The sequence below is a fragment of the Podarcis melisellensis genome (genome assembly GCF_964234715.1).
Source record: "Podarcis melisellensis genome assembly, chromosome: 18".
Taxonomy (NCBI): domain Eukaryota; kingdom Metazoa; phylum Chordata; class Lepidosauria; order Squamata; family Lacertidae; genus Podarcis; species Podarcis melisellensis.
Genome location: NC_138536.1, coordinates 12,949,190 through 12,967,679, shown reverse-complemented (window position 1 = coordinate 12,967,679; position 18,490 = coordinate 12,949,190). Strand labels below are relative to the sequence as shown.

Genomic DNA, 18,490 nt, shown 5'->3' with positions numbered 1-18,490 from the left:
GTGGGCCCACACCCCTTGGACCTAATCCGGATGCTGGAAGTCCGCCGAAGAACCAAGCGCAGCTCTTTAAACCGATTCCTTTCGCTCCAGTTTGCGCTTCGGCGTTTCTCCGCCCTCCTCCCGGCCGGCGTCTCGTGCGGGTGCTGCGCCGCTTCTGCTCCGGATCGCGGATCCCCGGCCCTCCAATGGGCAGAGGAGGCTGCCTGGGCAGCAGAGGGCCCCCTGGCCGGCCCCCCTTTCTCTCCACCCCCAACCCCGCCTTATAAGAGGACCTGGCATCGGCTCCCTCCTGGCCAGAGACTCTAAGGAGCAGCCGGAGGAGTTTGCAAAAAAGAGGGGGGGCCCCGATGGGGCGGATGGAGCACCCCGCCTGGAGGAGGGCAGAAGGCGAGAGCCTCAAATACTTCATAGAGGATCCGAGCACGGGGACGCTTTACAAGAGAGGGCAGCTTTTGGGGAAGGTAAATAATTCTATGGTTGTTTTGCAATTTCCTTTCCTTTTCGCTTGCCTTAGGGATTTTGCAACCTCGGTTAAGAATTGCAACTCTAATTTTTTGGTATTTTTAGATGACGTTTGCGGGATTTTCTGCCCTCTTAGCTCGTACACAGGGATGCGTCGGGTGGAAATGGGCCTGTTGGAACAGGCGCAGACAGAGACCCCCCACTTTCAAAGCGGTGTGGGGTGGCGGCAGCAAGAAAGTTTCCTCTCTTTGGGGGGGTTTGCAAGAATGACGGCTCCCCGTTGGGGGAAACTGAGTCACCAAGTGAAGAGGCGAACCAAGGTCACGCAGGAAGAACTCTTGTGGAGAATCAGGCGCCCCCTTTTTCTCTCAGGTTTGAGCACAGGACCCAGGCGTCCGGGTCCTAGATCTGATCTGATCTGATCTGATCTGTTTTCTTTCCTCTGAACCCCTTGGAACGAAACATGGGGTCCATTTCACACTTCTCACACACGCGCGCGCGCATTTTCAATTCACGCATCTAAATCTGCAAAACCTAGTTTTTCTTAAACTGTGCATTGGTTCATGTTCACATGTTGGGTTCCTTCGTCTTCCTTCTTCCACTGGTCTCCCCACGCCGAAGGAGTTCAGGGACCATTTTTTCTAACGGAGTTTGTCCCTTGCGCGTCTGTCTTTGTAGCGCCCGGAGATCTGGGTAGAGCCGCGACGAGGCGGCGCTCTCGGTTTTTCCGGAGCTCCGAGCCCGGGACAGGCTATTTGGGGAACTGCGGGGGTCAGAGGCGCAAAAGGCAACTATGCCCCTCCAAATCCGCAGCAAGGCAATTCTGCTGTCAGGGTCAGATCGGTTTTCTCCCCAAGCACCCGGCAAGCTTCGGAGTCTCACAGAATCCTTCATCATCCAGCTTTGTTTTGCAAATACATGATGAGAAGTGCAGTGGCTACACGTGCTTAATCCGGAGTGGGTCGATGTTTTGCATTTGGGGAGCCAGGACTCCTGCTCTGCCCCCAACAAGTCACAACACCCACCCACGCCCCCAGGAGTCCTGCGCGTCTGAGCCCCTTTCCCAGCTTGAGCCCAGAGGCATCCGGATCGGGGGATTTCCCACCCGCCCCTTTCTCACTCTGGGTCTGCTCCGCTTTCTCCCGGGTGGGGTCGGGCATGCCGGGCTCGCCCCGCCCACTCGAGGCGCCAGCCAATGGGGAGCGGGAGAAGCAGTTACCCGGAGACGCCAGCGGGGCTTGAACCCGGGTCTCCTTCTGCTGCGGCCATGCCTCTGGCGCCCTTCTTCCCCGGGAGGTGGGGATGGCAAGCCTGGAGAAGAGCAGGCGGAGAGGAGATATCTGCCTCATGGAAGATGGAGCCAACTGGTTATCTAAAGAAGAAGGTGGAGGACTCTCCTTCCTGGAAGGTTTTTAAGCAGAGGCTGGGTGGCCTGGATGCCTTGTGGGGAAGGGGGTTGGAAATAATAATAATAATAATAATAATAATAATAATAATAATAATAATAATAATAATAATAATAATATATTACTTATACCTCGTCCATCTGGCCAGGACTTCCCAGCCACTCTGAGCAGCTCCCAACAGAATATTAAAAACACGATAAAACACCAAACATTAGAAACTTCCCTAAACCTTCAAATGTCTTCCTAAAGTCAGACAGTTCTTCATTTCCTTGACATCTGACAGGAGGGCATTCTACAAGGTGGGCGCCACCACCAAGAAGGCCTTCAGCCTGGTTCCCTGTAACCTCACTTCTTGCTGGGAAGGAACCACCAGAAGGCCCTCGGAGGTGGACCTCAAACTATGGGTCTGAATTGATGGCCTCAGAATTTTGGGACCTCAGAGGCCATCCATCTGAGGCAGCAGGACAAGCCTGTGACCAGAGGGAAGCAGCAGCACAAACCTGGGTTTGGAGCCAGGAAATGAATCATATAATTGCAGTTAGCAGGGATCCCGAGGGTCATCTAGTCCAACCCCCTGCAATACAGGATTTGCAACTAATGAAGCTTGTGTCTGCATGTGTGTTTTAGGGGACACACAGCCCACCCACGCTCCCTGCAACAAATGGAGTTCCACACCTGCCCCAGTTCCTGGCTGACCCCCACCAGCCACCCTCTTCCTCTCTTTCCCCTCAGGGCGCCTTTGGGAGATGCTACAAGTTCACAGACACCTCCACCAACAAGGTCTATGCCGTGAAGGTCGTGCCTCAGTCCCGGGTCTCCAGGCTGGACAACCGAGGGAAGGTGAGCCCAGATATGATCCTGGGGTGGGGGAGCCCCTACAAATGATTATTGTAGTTGGTGCCATATTTAGCTGGGTGCCCCTGTGGGAGGAGGACCCTTCTTCCCTCTCCAAAGCCATTAAGCACCCACCTCCCTTTTTTAAATTCGCTGCTAAGAACGGGTTCCTTCATTTGTCCTCCTCCCTCCCCATTTTTCCTTTCATGCTATGTCTTCTCGATTGCAAGCCTCTTTTTTGTAGCTGGAGAGTAGGATAAAAATGGGGCATAGGTGGCGATGTGGCCTAGGACTTGCCAATCAGAAGGTCAGTGGTTCGAATCCCCGCGAAGGTGTGAGCTTCCGTTGCTCGGTCCCTGCTCCTGCCAACCTAGCAGTTCGAAAGGACATCAAAGTGCAAGTAGATAAATAGGTACCACTCCGACGGGAAGGTAAACGGCGTTTCCGTGCGCTGCTCTGGTTTGCCAGAAGTGGCTTAGTCCTGCTGGCCACATGACCCGGAAGCTGTACGCCGGCTCCCTCGGCCAGTAAAGCGAGATGAGCGCCACAACCCCAGAGTCGGCCACAACTGGACCTAATGGTCAGAGGTCCCTTTATCTTTACCTTTAGGATAAAAATGCTTTAAGGAAGGCCCTTCCTCTCCTTTCTCAATATTGGGAGACACACACTTTTCTTTTCCTGACCCCTTTATTCCCACCCAAAGGGTGGCGTTCCTCTACACTTGAGCATTTAAACAAGGCTTAAAATCATGCAAGGAGAAGAAAGTGGGCAAAAGGAAGCTTTTCTTCCTCCTGACGCTGGAATTCATGGGCAAAGCTGAAATTCCAGTAGATTAAAGAAGGCAGCACAGAGTTAAACTGTGGAACTCCCTCCCACAGGAGACACTGATGGCCACCAGCTTGGATGGCTTTGAAATGAGGATTGGACAAATTCAAGGAGGAGGCGGTGGCTTTGGACGGCTCCCAGCCACAATGGCTCTGCTCTGTCCTGACAGTCAGAGCCTTCCGAATCCCAGTTGTTGGAAACTGCTGGAGGGAAGAGTTGCTCTTGTGCTCGGATCCTGTTTGTAGGTTTCTCATAATGGTTGGCCACTCTGAGGACAGGATGCTGGGCAAAATGGGCCATTGACCTGATCCAGCCAGCTCTTCTTACATTCCGATGGAACCTCCAGGTCCAGAGGCAGTCTATCTCGATTGCTTGGTTCTTAGGGGTATTTGGTCACTATGAGAAGAGAAGACTGGAATCGATGGGCCCCCTTTGAGTCTGATCCAGCAGTTGAGCTCTTTTTAGTTTCTTATGATTCCTCAATGGAGCCTCCATGGACAAGCCAGCCTATCTTAGAACGCTGGAGTGGGAGAAGGCTGCTGCTCTGAGGTCCTGCTAGTGAGTTTCCCTTTGGGGTGTCTGGTTGGCTCCTGTGAGGGCAGGATGCTAGCTGCGATGGGCCTGATCCGCCTGCTGCAGGGCTTTTCTCAAATCTGAGAAAACCTAGCCAGATGGGTGGGGTATAAGTAATAAAATTATTATTAATTATTATTATTATCATCATCTGTGAAGCAAATGCATCTGGGGGATCTGATCTGTGATGGATGTGTGACCCTGCCCCTCCTGATCCCAGCGCAGCTCCATGCCTCCACTTCCCCGTGACATTTTACCCAGCCAGGGAAGGACAGGGATTCCCTTGGAAGCCAGTGCCTGTTTTGCACCCCTCAAAATTGTGTGCCCAGGGCCATGACCCCCCAGTCTCCACACTACACCCTTGCCATCCTGGGATCAGAAGCTCCTTGGGGCAGGGAATATTGCAAAAAGCACCCAGTTGCATAGGATGTGAGCTAAGAGGCCGCTAGGCGCCATGCAGCCAAAGGGATCCTGCCCCAAAGAGCTTCCAGTCTAAGGTTCTGGAAAGTGGGGAGACTGCCAAAATGGGGGGGGGAGGGCAACGGTCTCTAGCAGAGGCAGAGGCCGGCGCCTTCCTTTCTCATTGCAGATTCTCCATGCGCTTTGCTCTCCTTTGTTCTTGGACGTCGTAACTATATATACTGTAGATATTGCTGAGTTTCTCGCTGACTCCAGCACCTGCACCCGTGGCTCCTCTCCTCTCTGCTGGCGCAAGGTGGGTGGGTGTCTCTGCTGGCGCTTCAGCAGGAACCTCGTGGCTTTCTCCCCCCACCCCCTGCAGGTCGAGCGCGAGATTGAGCTGCACAGCCAGCTCAAGCACAGGAATGTTGTCGGCTTCCACCGGCATTTTGCTGACCAGGAGAACATCTACATGGTCCTGGAGTACTGCAGTCGGAAGGTGAGAAAAAGAGAGAGAAAGGGAGAACCAGAGGAGAGAGGGAGCTGACAGGCTGGGCCCTCAAAGGGTTTCCTTCCTTCCTTCCTTCCGCCTGCAATGGAATACAGAAAGTTGTCCATAGAATTGCAGGGTTGCAATGCAGGAATTGGAGTTCAAGAATCCCTGGGAAAAAGTGACTCAGTTTACTCCTGTGTTTCTGACAAATGCCCAGTCTGCTGAAGTTGGCCATTGTAGCTTCTCCACAGCACCACCCCTTGCTCTGAGGTCCAGCTCTGAGGGCCTTCTTGGTGGTGGCACCCTCCCACCAGATGTCAGTTGTTAGAAGACATCTGAAGGCAGCCCTGTATCAGGATGTTTTTAATGTTTGATGTTTTATAATGTTTTCATATTTTGCTGGAAGCTGCCCAGAGTGGCTGGGGAAACCCAGCCAGATGGGTGCGGTATAAATAATAAAATTATTGTTGTTGTTGTTGTTGTTTGTTCAGAAGGTGCTAAGAAGTTAGCACCCTGAAGCTTTATTTGCTGTTCTGACCCGCCTGCCATCTCCTAGAAGAGACTTGCAGTTGCATTGCTGCCTTGCAGCAGGTTGGACTAGATGACCTTTGGAGTTCCTTCCAACTTTACACTTCTACAATTCTTTGCTGGCCTGGCTAAAGCCACTCCCTCCCCAACAGAATGGGGAGAGTCTGGCACCAGTATTGTCCCCGGCTGCCCACCCCATGCTTTCCCCGGCGCAAAACCAAACAGAGCTTCTGCCCCTTGAGTAAGGAATTTCACCAGGGGCCCCATCCTTTTCTGCCATCTCAGGCCACGCTCTTTCACATTGCACAAGCATTGCACAAAAGGGCCGGCAATTCAACAGATGCAGCTGTCCCCATAATATTTTTTTGGGGGGGTGCAATTCAGCCCCCATGACCTGTGGGGAGTGGCACCCTTTGGGACCCTGGGATTTGTTGTGAGGCTGCTAAAACCCTGATGTTCTCTCTCTCCAGTCCCTGGCCCACATCCTGAAAGCCCGCAAGACGCTGACGGAGCCTGAGGTCCGCTTCTACCTCAAGCAAGTCATTGCTGGCCTGCAGTACCTCCACCAACAAGGCATCATTCACCGGGACCTCAAGCTGAGTAGGTGTCTGGCGGCTGGGGGAGGGGGCCTCCAATGGACCCGTGGGACCTGTATGGGGTGCTAGAGGAGGAGTCGTACCTCCGATGGGGTACCACCAGCCTCATAGCCCATGCTCCACACCACTACCAGACATCAGCTCCGCCCCAATGGCTCAGAGCAAGAACCACTGCGCCCCCACCAGTGCACTATTTGTAGATTTTTAAGGTTCATGACAGGGTGTGTCATTTTAGAGGACGAAACTTAATTTTTGCAAATTTGTTCAGTGATGGGTCTTAGAAATATGCTTTGGGGCCTGAGGAATTCTGCTGGGACAACATTTTGTGATGGGACAACATTTAGCTTGGCAAGTTTATGTTTGATGAAGATGCACCTAAATGTCTTTTGGAAAACCAAAGAATTTTAATTTTGCCTTCGGAAAATGTTAGGTAATCAATAACAACAACTATCTATAATAATCTATAATATAACTGCAAGTACTTGGCAGCCATTTTTAATTATTTCTATGCATTTTTATGCACATTTCGCTTACCAGGCGAAATTAAACTATATTCACTTAAACAGGATGCAGAGATCTTTCAAATCATGTTGCAACTTTTTAGCATCTCTTGTTTTTGGAATGTGAAAGCTGAGAAATGCATGGAAGGTGTGAAGGGTCCTTTCTCTGCTTCATTGCTGGGAGAGATCCGCTCCCTGTTTCTGCACCAGAAGAGCCGATTTGCTCTCACACCCGCCAGGCAAGGGATGGGATGCCGTTGTTGGCACTGCAGCGCAGGAAGAGTTAATCACCCAGTGCCCCCAGTTCGCTCTCTGTCCTGGGACCCTCCTGGGCTTTGGAGAGGGGGTTAAAAATATACACAGCAGCCCAGGATGACTCTGGTGGGGGCAGAGTGAATGCCTGCAGGGTGACCTCATGGCACTATTGCCAGGGGCGGGAGGCTCTGAGTGCGAACGCTGATCTGATTTAGCCTGCAAGGGCAGAGCAAGGATCTCTCTCACACACATGCACAAGTGTCTCTGCATCCTGAGCCTCCAGCCGACATCGTGCATTTGCAAAGAGCCCGTGGTCTTCCAGACAGCTTGCTTATCAAGAAATCGTGCTTTTGCAAAATTTATTTTTATTTGCAAATTGAACAAGGGAAAGGTGGGAAGGGAGATGAAGACCTTTCCTGGCAGACCACAGCACCCATCCTGGTTTGCTTCTCCAGAGGTCTGCAGGGCCTCCAGACCAGATAGTCACTATTTTGGGGTAGGATTCGGTCCTATGCCCGCCAATTGAGGTCACAGGCCATTCTTGCACAAGGAAACCCATTCTTTGAAAAAGTGAACTTGTTGTAACACACACTTCCCTTTTCCAGTCATAGAATTATAGATTTGTAGAGTTGGAAGGGACCCTGAGGGTCATCCAGCCCAACCCACTGCAATGCAGGAATATGCAGCTGTCCCTGACAGGGGTCGAACCTGCACCAAGCTCTCACCGACGGAGCTCTCCATAATGTTATTGTTTGTACCCCACCCATCTGACTGGGTTGCCCCAGCTGCTCTGGGCAGCTTCCAGCAGATATAAAAACATGCTAAAACCTCAAAGGTAAAAAAGGGCCCCCACTGACCCCCTCAGTTGTTGCCCAATGCAGCCTCCAAGTTTATTCTTCATTCTGTTCCTTCTGTTCTGAAAGGAGTGCACACAGCACAAACTTTGGCCCACTTTGGCCTCACAAGAGCCCTGTGAGGCAGGCCAAGCTGACTGGCCTACAGGGAGTTTCATGGCTGAGTGGCGAGATCTGAACCCGGATCTCCCAGGACCCCACTGGCTATTTCTGGGAGCAACTGTCCAGCATTTAGTATGGGAAAGGATGGGACTCTCTATACCGCTGAACCCTTCATGTGTTCAGGTAACTTCTTCATCACGAAGACCATGCAGGTGAAGATTGGGGACCTGGGGCTGGCGACTCGTGAGGAGCAGGCCAACCGGAGGAGAGGGTGAGTATTATGGGGTGGCTGGGCAGAGAAAGGGAGCCTTGGATTTCCTGGTGGGGTAAAGGCAGACATTAAAGCCTTGGAGTTGCAATATTTAGTTATTCCTTCCTTTGATGCATTTGCATCCCACCTTTCTTAACTCCAAGGACCTCAGGGGACCCCATGCCTCTTCTCTCCCCACTTGATCCGCACAATGGCCACTGGGTAGGCCAGACTGAGGGGCAGCAACTGGTCCCCAAGCTCACCCAGTGAGATTCCTGCCTGAGGGGCAAGAGTTGAACACTGGCTTCTCCCAAGTCCTAGTCTGACACTTTTGTAGGTGTCCTCGGAAGGGAAACCTCTTGTTCCAATGGGGATTACTCCTGAGTGATTCTGCAGCCTCTGTTTCTGATGGGGCACAGAAGGATCCCTAATTTCTCCCAGGGTGGGGAGGAAAGCCAGCTTCCTTACACAGTGGTACCTCGGTTTAAGAACAGTCCTGTTTACGAATGATTCGGTTTACGAACTCCGCAAAACCGGAAGTAGTGTCCCAGTTTGCAAACTTTACCTTGGTCTCAGAACAGAATCCAGATGGTGGAAGGACACCGGCACGGGAGGCCTCATTATGGAAAGCGCGCCTGAGTTTAAGAACGGTTTCGGTTTAATTTTTTTTTTTATAAATATTTATTGGAGTTTTTAATAAAAGAAATACAAAAATAATAAACAGCATTGCTTTGTTTTTACAAGATTTCATAACATCTTTAGACTTCCTCACGTTTCCCGCTCCCACTTACATCATTGATAAATTTTTCCAAGCAAATTATCATCTTATTTGCAATTTTATAGCCACTCATTTAAATACAATATAATAGTTCTCCTACAAATTTTGTTTCACTTAATCTCTCTTATCATCAAATTCTGATCCATTTTAGTGATGGCCAATTATTTATAACCAAGCATCCTTCTTAAGATTCCACTAAATCGCAATATTTCTGTAGATAAATCTTAAATTTCTTATATTTGTTCTTAAACCGAAACCGAAATTTAAGAACGGTTTCGGTTTAAGAACAAACGTCCGGAACGGATTAAGTGCATAAACCGAGGTACCACTGTATATCCACCCAGATCCATCAGCTTTCCAGAGCAAGCCCTGCCCAGACCTCCATGGAGGAGGAGGAGGAGTCTGCAGCAAATCTGATCCAGTTTTTCATCTGGTTGTGGGTTCAAATCTCCTACCTTCTTGCTGGTAGAAGCCTCATAGGCTGCAGCACAGGGGCAGAGCAGCTGCTAGGCATGCAGAAGGTGGCAGGGTCCACAGCAGGGGTGACTGAGAGAGATGGCTGAGTCTGAAACCCTGGACAGTCGTTGCTGCCGGTCAGCGCTGGGATAGATGGAGCAATGGCTGGACTCGGTATAAGGAAAATTCCTCCATTCCTGTTTAATTCAGAACGATGCGGACTAGCATCTTGCTGGATTTGCAGCTCTACAGCACCTATCCTGCATGCAGAAGGGAAGCCTGGCTTCCTCAGTGTTGCTGTTGCTTTCACCCTTCCCTAAAGGGCCTTTCCTCTCCCCACAGAGTGGTCTGTGGGACCCCCAATTACCTGGCTCCTGAAGTCATTGCCAAAAAGGGGCACTCGTTCAAGTCGGATGTCTGGGCTCTTGGCTGCATCATGTAAGTAACTCTGGTGGAAAGGAATAATAGAACTGCAGAATTGCAGACTTAGAAGGGACCTCCCAAGGTCATCTAGTCCAGCCCTCTGCAATGCAGGAATCTTTCGCTCATGGTGGGGCTCGAACCCACGACCCTGGCATTAAGTCTCCTGCTCTACCAACTGAGTTTATCCTACATGCCTCTAGGTCTGTTTTTGCTTTTTTGCCAGTCATTCTCTATCTTTTATGTACAAAATGAAATAAAGGATCTATGGGGTCCCCTCCTTGGCTCTCTGGCTGACCCACTGCTTCTTTTTCCTCACCCCCCCCAGGTACACGGCCCTCACGGGCTGCTCCCCCTTTGAGATCACCCACAAGCAGGAGATGTACCGCTGCATCCGGGAAGGGCGCTACCCCACCCCCAGCCGCCTCTCACCCAGTGCCAGGAGCCTCATTGGGAAGCTGCTGGCCCCCGATCCTGAAGCACGGCCCACCCTGGAAGAAACCCTCGCCCATGAGTTTTTCACTCAGGTGGGTGCCCAGGGGCAAAGCAGCTCCCAGACGCAGTGGCTCTGCAGGGTCTCTGACTTGGGATCTCTTCCAGCAGGCTGGGCAGAGGAACATGAGCTAAGATCCCAGTTCTCATGAGGCCGTGGGAAACTAGCTTGCACCCAGGGAGAATGCCCAGACCCTGACTGGCAGAGTCTTAGGCTCTACCCCCATGCTGCAGTTCAAAGTTGGAGTGAACTGTTTGCTAGCAAAACCACCATCTGCACAGACTTGGCCTAGTGAGTAGAGCAGCTCCTTCCTGGTGGTCTCGCTGCATGAAAGTCAGTTGCTCAGATGGAAGCTCCCTGCCTCCTCTCCAGGGTCTTTCCCAAGCAATCAGAGACTAAGCCAACCTCTGCTCCACCCTTTTCATGCCTCTCCTGGTCCTGGGAGACCAGCGGGGCGGGGAGGGGAGCTTCTCATAGCAGGAGGGGGAGACCCCCATGGCTCTTCCCCTCTCTGCCTCTTGGCCTCCCTCCTCTCCTGCTTCAGCTCCTGCCTCTGAGTCTGGACTTCTCTCTGCCACAGACTCTCCCTGCTCACTAAGCCCTGTTACTTCTTCAGTTTTCAACACCTCCTCCTCCCCGTCTTCTCCCTCTGACCCTTCATTGCCATCCCACCACCCCTCTCTGAGCTCTGAGCCTTCTTCCTGTGTGGAGAGAAGAAAAGGAAAAGAGGGAAAGGGAAAAAGAAGGGAAAAGGGAAAGGGCCCCATTTCCAATCCAGGTCGACATTTCTCACCCACAAGCGACTCTGCTTTCGCCTTGAGCAGTCAGGATGTTCTCTCGCATTCTGCTGCTTCCCATTTTGCAAGCGTGGCTTGGGAGCGTGAAGGGACTCATCCTGCTCTCTCTCTCGCCAGGGCTTCACCCCGACCCAGCTGCCTTCCCGCGCCTGTCATTCTGCCCCGCTCTTCGTGCTTCCCAACCCACTGAGGAAGTTCTTCCAGAAAGCGGCAAAGGTTTTCCTGCGTGGCTCCCTGTGCCAGGAGACCCGGACAGGTGAGCCTTTGCTTGCGAGGGGTGGGGTGAGGAGGCCCCAGGAACTCTCCCCCAAATGGAAGACCATCCTCCACAGTCTAGCCGAGAGGGGACAGTGCTCTCCAAGTACTCAGAGGGAACCTCGCTTTTCAATGGAGCCCTGGCAATGCAACAGTAGAACCGCTGGATCAGGCCCAAGGGGGCCCCTCTAGTCTAGCGTCCTGTCCCCACAGTAGCCAAATTCCCTAAAAATCTAGGAATCATGATAGACTGCCTCTAGACCTGGAGGTTCTCTCAGAAGAGCCATGGCTGTCTCCTGTGGCAGCAAGTTCCACAGTTCAATGACGCACTGTATGAAGAAGGGGACAGCGCTCTCCACAGGCTCAGAGGCAACCTTGCTTTCCTCGATTAATCCTTCAGTCCCACGTAAGGGGAGAGTCAGGTGCCATGCAAAAGGGCGCCCCAATTTTGAAACAAATTGAAATGCAAAATCTATTTCGGTTTTAAATTGGCATTACTGGGCTTGACCCCATCCTCTTTCTCCTGCACGGCTGAGCCATCAGGGAGTGAGCCCCCCCAAAGGCTGCGAATCTAATGGGGCCCCTCTTCTGCCTCTCCCCCAGTGAGCCCCCCACCCCAGGAAGCGGAAGGGATGCCACCACTTGGGATGCCTGCCGAGACCCCCAGCCTGGTAAGAAATGGCTCTGTGTGTGTCAATCAATCCGGGTCGGACATTGGTAGTCTTGGGTAATAGGGCACCCTGAGTGAGGCCAAAATCTGGTGCCCCCAAATGAATCTTCTTGGCGTCCTTGTGCATGGGAACTGCCCGTGTCACAGAGACTGATCAACTGATGGATTGATTTGTGAGACTGAGCAGCCAGGAAGTCCCTGGCTAGAATCTCACTGGACTTACATGACTGGCTGGAGGCAAGCCCAGACTGCCCAGCCTCTGTTGTTCCTTCTGCAGTAAGGGGAGAGCAGCTACGGCCGCCAAGGTGAGCGAGAACATGCCCCACCCGGGGGGGGGGGCGGGCAGGGCAAAGGCGGCATCCGTAAATAGTCTGGAAAATCATTTGATCTGAAAAACCAGAAATGGAACATAATGAAATTATAGCTCCGTTGGTTGGAGCATGGGGCTGATAACTCCAAGGGTACAGGTGCAACCCCCCATATTCCTTCATTGCCGGGGCTTGGACTAGATGGCCCTTGGGGACCCCCTTCCAACTCTACTATGATTCCTTGAAGAAAGGTAGACTATGAATGCGATGAACACAAGCACACCGCAGATACAAATCTGGTGATTCAAAATGGCGCCTAGTGATGTCCAGGCGCAAACAATCTCTGAAGTTCATAGGGGAGTGGCCCACCCTCTTCCCTCCGTGGGGGCTGCAGGGGGGCTTCCCAGTCCACCCTGTTCTGTGGGCTTTACGGGCTGCTTCTTCTTGTCCTCTGGAAGGAAGTGGAAGAGGACAGCCAGAATGCCACTGAGGACACAGCCACCTTCCCCGTCTGCTTGCTCATGAGGGGCTCCTTGAACGTCAGCCGGGAGGCGGGTGAGTGGCACCACCGAGGCCAAGAACTGGGGTGCTTGCGGCTGAGAGTCTGGGGGAGTCTGGGGGAGGTGTGAGCTGGGAAGAAGCGGGTAGCCTGGGGAGGCTTGTGGGAGTCATTGAGAAAGGGAACCCCAAACTCAGCACCCTCCTTCTGTGCTCCCCTGGGGTGGCTCCAAAAGGCCTCCTGAAAGGGAGCTGCAACATTTGAACCCCAAAACCTCTAATTTGGAATTTGGGGCAGGAAGGGAGGAGAAGAGGGGTGGGGCTGGGACGCACCTTCATATCCAGGCACAGCCCAGCTCAGGACAAGGCTGCGGCAGCTTCCCATCTCGGCTGTCCCGTGTAGGAATGGAGCTAAGCACTCAGGAAATGGGGGGCCAGGAACCTGCCGGGTTTGGAAGGCTGTGGGAGGCAGAGATGCAGGTGGAGAGTCTGCCCCCAGCGCCTGCTGCTTCTCACTCCATATCTGTCTCTCCTCCAGCCGATGCCAAGAGGAGCATGATGGCCAAAGTGGATGAAGTTCTGCGGACCTGCCTGAAGACCATCCCCCTGGGTGAGGCTCCCTATCGTTTGCATGCCCAGGCCCAGGAACTGGCTGCGTTCTGACCTCCCACCCCCTGTCCCTGGAAGGGACTGTCTCTGCCCGACTTAAATGGCCACCTTTGGGGTCACCCTCATGTCATCACGCGGCCTGGAAATGTCTGCGCAGCACCTTGGAGGAGTGAGAAACTGGACCTCTTGGAAAGGAAGGTTGAGGGTCCCATCTTCAGACTTCATTTCTTCCAGATTTGGGGGGGGGGGTGTCAGTAAAGGAGCCCCTTATTATTCTGACCTGGTAGAGCTCGGCTGGTAGAGCTTGAGACTCCTAATCTCAGGGTCGTGGGTTCGAGCCCCACGTTGGGCGAAAGATTCCTGCATAGCAGCGGGTTGGGCTGGATGTCCCTCGGGGTCCCTTCCGACTCTGCCATTATTGGATTCAGATCGGAAGCAGCAGCCGTGCAGCAGAATTCTTGTTATTTAAATTTGTATCCTGCCCTTCATCTGCAGATCTCAGGGTGGTCAGCTATGTTAAATTACAATATAATAACCACGGAATACATAACAAAATAAGAACAAGAAAGAACTATTTTCCCCTTGAACAACACATCAGAAGGGTCCCCTGAGGGTCATGTAGTCAAACCCCCTGCAAGGGAAGAATCTCAGCTTGCATCCCCCCCACCCAATTTGAAACCACAGCAGACCCTGCTTAGCTTTGCAAATAGGCTGGCAGGTTTGTTTGTTTTTTGCTGCACCCCTAGGAAGCTATAAGGTACAGACCCAATTTTAGAAAATGCAGGGAGATAAAACCTAAAGGAGGTTTTTTGGGGGGGGAGTTGAGCTACTCCCTCCGCCCCCCTGACTGAACATTTCCTTCCTGCCTTCTCTGCAGCGGAAGAGGATCCTGAGGGGCCTCCAAGGGCTGGACCCGTCCAGATGGTCACCAAGTGGGTTGACTACTCCAACAAGTACGGCTTCAGCTACCTGCTCTCGGACGGCTCCACCGGAGTGCTGCTGGCCGATGGGACCCACATCGCGCTTTGCCCGCAACGCCAGTGAGTGCCGCCCCACCCTGTTTCCTGCTCTCTTCGTGAGCGCAGAAGGGGCTGAGGGCAGAGGAAAAGAAGCTGGCTTGAGCTGCCTGCTGGTTTCTTAAAAATCTCTCCTCCCTGCACCCCCCCCCCAGGCGCATCTGCTACTGCCCCGAGCTCCACGAGGCCTCATCCTTCCCGCGGAGAGACGTGCCGCCTTCGCTAACCATGAAAATGGGGGTTCTCCACTTCTTCAGCCGGTACATGCAGCAGCGACTCCTGGAGGTGAGCAGAGCAGGATGGGAGGCGAGCAGCCAGGAGACGAGAGCTGGTGCCCCCCTGAACCCCCGTTCTTTTTAAATTGTATCCAATATGAAATAAACTGCTGTAGAGTTGGAAGGGACCCATAATTTCAGGGTTGTGGATTCAAGCCTCATTGGGCAAAAGATTCCTGCCTGGCTACATGACCCTCAGGGGGCCTTCCATCTCTTGTTGTTGTTGTTTAGTCATTTGGTCATGTCCGTCTCTTCGTGACCCCCTGGACCAGAGCCCGCCAGACACTCCTGTCTTCCACTGCCTCCCTCATGCTGGTAGTTTCGAGAACACTGTCCCACCATCTCATCCACTGTCGTCCCCTTCTCCTTGTGCCCTCCATCTTTCCCAACATCAGGGTCTTTTCTAGGGAGTCTTCTCTTCTCATGAGGTGGCCAAAGTCTTGGAGCCTCAGCTTCAGGATCTGTCCTTCCAGTGAGCACTCAGGGCTGATTTCCTTCAGAATGGAGAGGTTGGATCTTCTTGCAGTCCACGTGACTGTCCAGAGTCTCCTCCAGCACCACAATTCAAAAGCATAAATTCTTCGGTGATCAGCCTTCTTTGTGGTCCCACTTTATGGTCCCGCTCTCACTTCCATACATCACTACTGGGAAAACCATAGCTTCCATCTCTGCCATTCTACAATTTCCCCCCCTCCTTCCCCAGGGGGGTCACCAGCAGGCAAGTCCCACCACCTCGCTGGACAACCTCTGCCTTCTGCATTTTGCAAAGTCCCAGGAGGCACTTTTGATGCTCTTCAGCGACGGGACCCTGCAGGTAAGAGTCACCTGGGTGGGGTGGGGTGGGGAGGAGGGGTCTCCATCTTACGGTTTTTCTTTCCCACCAAGTTGTTTTCCACACACCCCTCACTTCCTCCCCTTTCTGCCCCCCATTCCCAGGTCAACTTCTACCACGACCGCACCAAGCTTGTGCTGAGCCCCACGTCAGCTGGGGGGTACCTCCTGACTTTTGTGGACCGGCAGCGCCAGAGCCGGACCTTCGCACTGGAGACGCTGGTCCTGCGAGGTTGGACGATCCCCTTACGAGAGCGCCTCAGCTATGCCCTGAGCATGCTGCACTGCCTGTAGCAGACCCCTCCCAGCACCCCCTTTCCCTGAGCCCACCTACACTCCCTGCCCTGTCACTCACAGGCTGCTGGCCAGATCCTGCTCTGCCCCCCACATGGGGTTGGGGCCAGGTGGGGGGGGCTCTGTGCAAGGGTTGATAATCCAGGCAGGATCCTTGTATCTTGTAAGGAGCAGCCTAGGAGCAAGCAGGTGGTGAGGGCAGGATGAAGCCTGAGGCAGCGGAGACGGCAGATTGGGTTGCGGGTTCGAATCTCATGTTGGGTGGGATATCCCTGCATTGCAGGGCGTTGGGCTGGATGATTCTTGGGGTCCCTTCCAAGTCCATAAATCTATGAGGATAATAAGCAAGTGGTACAGAAAGGGGGCAGCTGTGGGTCCCAGTGGGGTTGGACAGCCAGTGGTTGGGGGTGAGGGTGGGTGGGGCTTCCCACACATTGCCGTGCTGGTTGTGGGGGCTGGAGGGTGGTGGTTCTGTGGAGCCGGTGAGGAGGAAAAAGTAAGAGGACCCCCAAGATGAGGGAAGGGAAGGAGGGTCTCTGGTGGCCGGAGGGTTTTGATCTGTGGGGGGCAAGCTGAGTATGGGAGAAATGGGAAGAGGGTGGTTAGTGGGCAGAGCAGGATTCTTGCCCATGGCGACTGCGGCGAGTGCTAAGCTGTTCCCTGTCCTGATACAGCAGCTCCCTCCCAAATTCCTGTTTTTAATTAAAGCAATGTGACTCAGACCATGTGACTCAGGCTTCTTTCTCCTGTTTTGTCCCCACAACAACCCTATGAGGGAGGTGAAGCTGAGAGCCAGCGACAGGCCCCCAAGGTGGGGCCACACAACTGAGTTGGGATTCGAACCCAGGTCTCTCCCAGGTCCACTGCCTCTCAGTCCATATTGTCTACACTGCCCAGCAGAGATGGCTCAAAAGGACCGGCCAACAAGCTGCCACTTGGCTATAATAGCTCAGTCAGGAGACTTAATCTCAGGGTTGCAGGTTTGAGCCCCACATTGGGCAAATGGTTCCTGCATTGCAGGGGGTTGGACTAGATGACCCTTGGGGTCCCTTCCAAATCTATCATTCTATGGTTCTCTGAACATTTACTTTGGGCAAAGCAAGATTCTAGTCCTGTTTTGAAGACAAACTTGTATTTATTCCCAAAGGTCTACTAAGATTCAAGTCCTCAGCGTTCTGACTTAAAGGGCAAATTTGCAGACATCCCATAATCTCAAAAGTACAGACCAATGGGGGGCGGATCCTTCTTCCTCAGCGGAGAAGTGGGGCTCTCTGGCTGTTGGCTCTATAGGGTGATGCTGTGCACCCTCTGTGGAAAAAAGTCACTCCAGCCAAGGTCGCCTGGCCCCCCCCATCGCTGCCCCCCCCCCCCATTGCAGATTAAACCTCCAGGAGCGACAAGGTCCTTGGGACAAGCATGTCACCACCTCCTGGGGAAACACAGCGCAGGAATGCGACTGCCGTGGGGCACGTGCATTGGCTGCTCCACTGAGGATCAGGCCCTGCCCCCCCCCCCAGCTTGGTCGGGATCTTTCTGGGGGTTTCAGAGCAGCAACAGTCAACCCCGGGACCTGCATGCAAAGCCAGGTGCTTGTCCACCAAGCTTGTCTTTGGAAATAAAGATTCTGGTCCTCATGGTCTTAACACAAAGCTGTGGAGTCAGGTTCCATATTGTCTGCACAGGCCAGCAGCAGCTGTCCAGGCTTTCAGGCAAGAAGATGTCAGGAATCAAACCTGAGACCTTCTGCTTCTACCCCAGGGAGACACGTCCTGCTCAAGCCCTTCTTGTCTCCAGGCTGCATTTCCACCAGCCGCCTCCCCCCTGTAACTGCAGCCCCCCCCCGACTTGCTCCTTGCCCTCCACTCTGTGTGGTGCCAAAACCGCAGGTGGGACCAGCTTGGAACCGTGATGGCTGCACTCACCCTCCCCTCTTGGAGACAGCAAATGCTTCTGAATTGAGACCAGGATGGGATAGTAGAGCCTCCAAGCCCAGGGGCAGTCTACCACTGAATACTAGATAATGGGAAACAACCACTGGGCAGTGCCTGGCACTCAGGTCCTGCTTGGTGGCTTACTAGATGGGCCCCCTTTGACCATATTGTCTTCTATGGAACCTCCAGCCCCAGAGGCAGTCTCTCAATTCCTAGGTGCTTAGATGTCACTGCAAAGGCCACTGCAGAGAGCCTCTTTGGCCTGATCCCACAACCAGGCTCTTCTTATGGAACCTCCAGGCCCACAGGCAGTCTATTGGGATCCCAAGGTTCCCTGTGAGGACAGGGCCCTGGGCTGGATATGGTGCGGGGCTCTGTGCACCCAACAGGATCAGACACGCGGCCCATGCCTTCCCTTCCAGGATAGTAAACTATGCTAAATGTGTTCTGAGTTTACAGCTGCCCTGAAATAAGTATGACCAGACGCAGCGGGACGTTGAACATTCTCTGGGTTAAAAAGGAGGCCAGAGGCCCCGGCCTCGTCTCCCATCCCACCAGTCTTGGCTGCTGGAACCGTGGCAACAGATGTTGGCGGGGGGGGGGCTTTTGTGGGACTTGGTGCCTCCTGCGACGGGGCAAGGGCCTCCACGTCCCCTGGTGAGATGCACCTGATTCACTCCTGGAACCTGCAATTCCATAGAAACAGCACTGTAGAGTTGGAAGGGTCCCCCAAGGGTCATCCAGTCCAACCCCGTAATGCAGTGCTTTCAATGCATTCTCTA

The 18,490-nt window shown here is 53.2% G+C and overlaps 1 protein-coding gene across 1 annotated transcript; it reads left to right on the top strand.

The window, feature by feature from the left end:
* Nucleotides 1-319: 319 nt before the first annotated feature.
* LOC309360760 (serine/threonine-protein kinase PLK2-like) lies at nt 320-16,499 on the top strand. The gene is made up of 15 exons (XM_081895617.1): nt 320-461; nt 2,601-2,708; nt 4,882-4,998; nt 5,991-6,120; nt 8,011-8,098; nt 9,654-9,749; nt 10,060-10,258; nt 11,139-11,277; nt 11,880-11,947; nt 12,713-12,809; nt 13,291-13,362; nt 14,239-14,401; nt 14,533-14,662; nt 15,356-15,466; nt 15,589-16,499. The coding sequence occupies exons 1-15, from the start codon at nt 348-350 to the stop codon at nt 15,775-15,777; spliced, it is 1,821 nt and encodes a 606-aa protein (XP_081751743.1). The 5' UTR covers nt 320-347; the 3' UTR covers nt 15,778-16,499.
* Nucleotides 16,500-18,490: the final 1,991 nt, after the last annotated feature.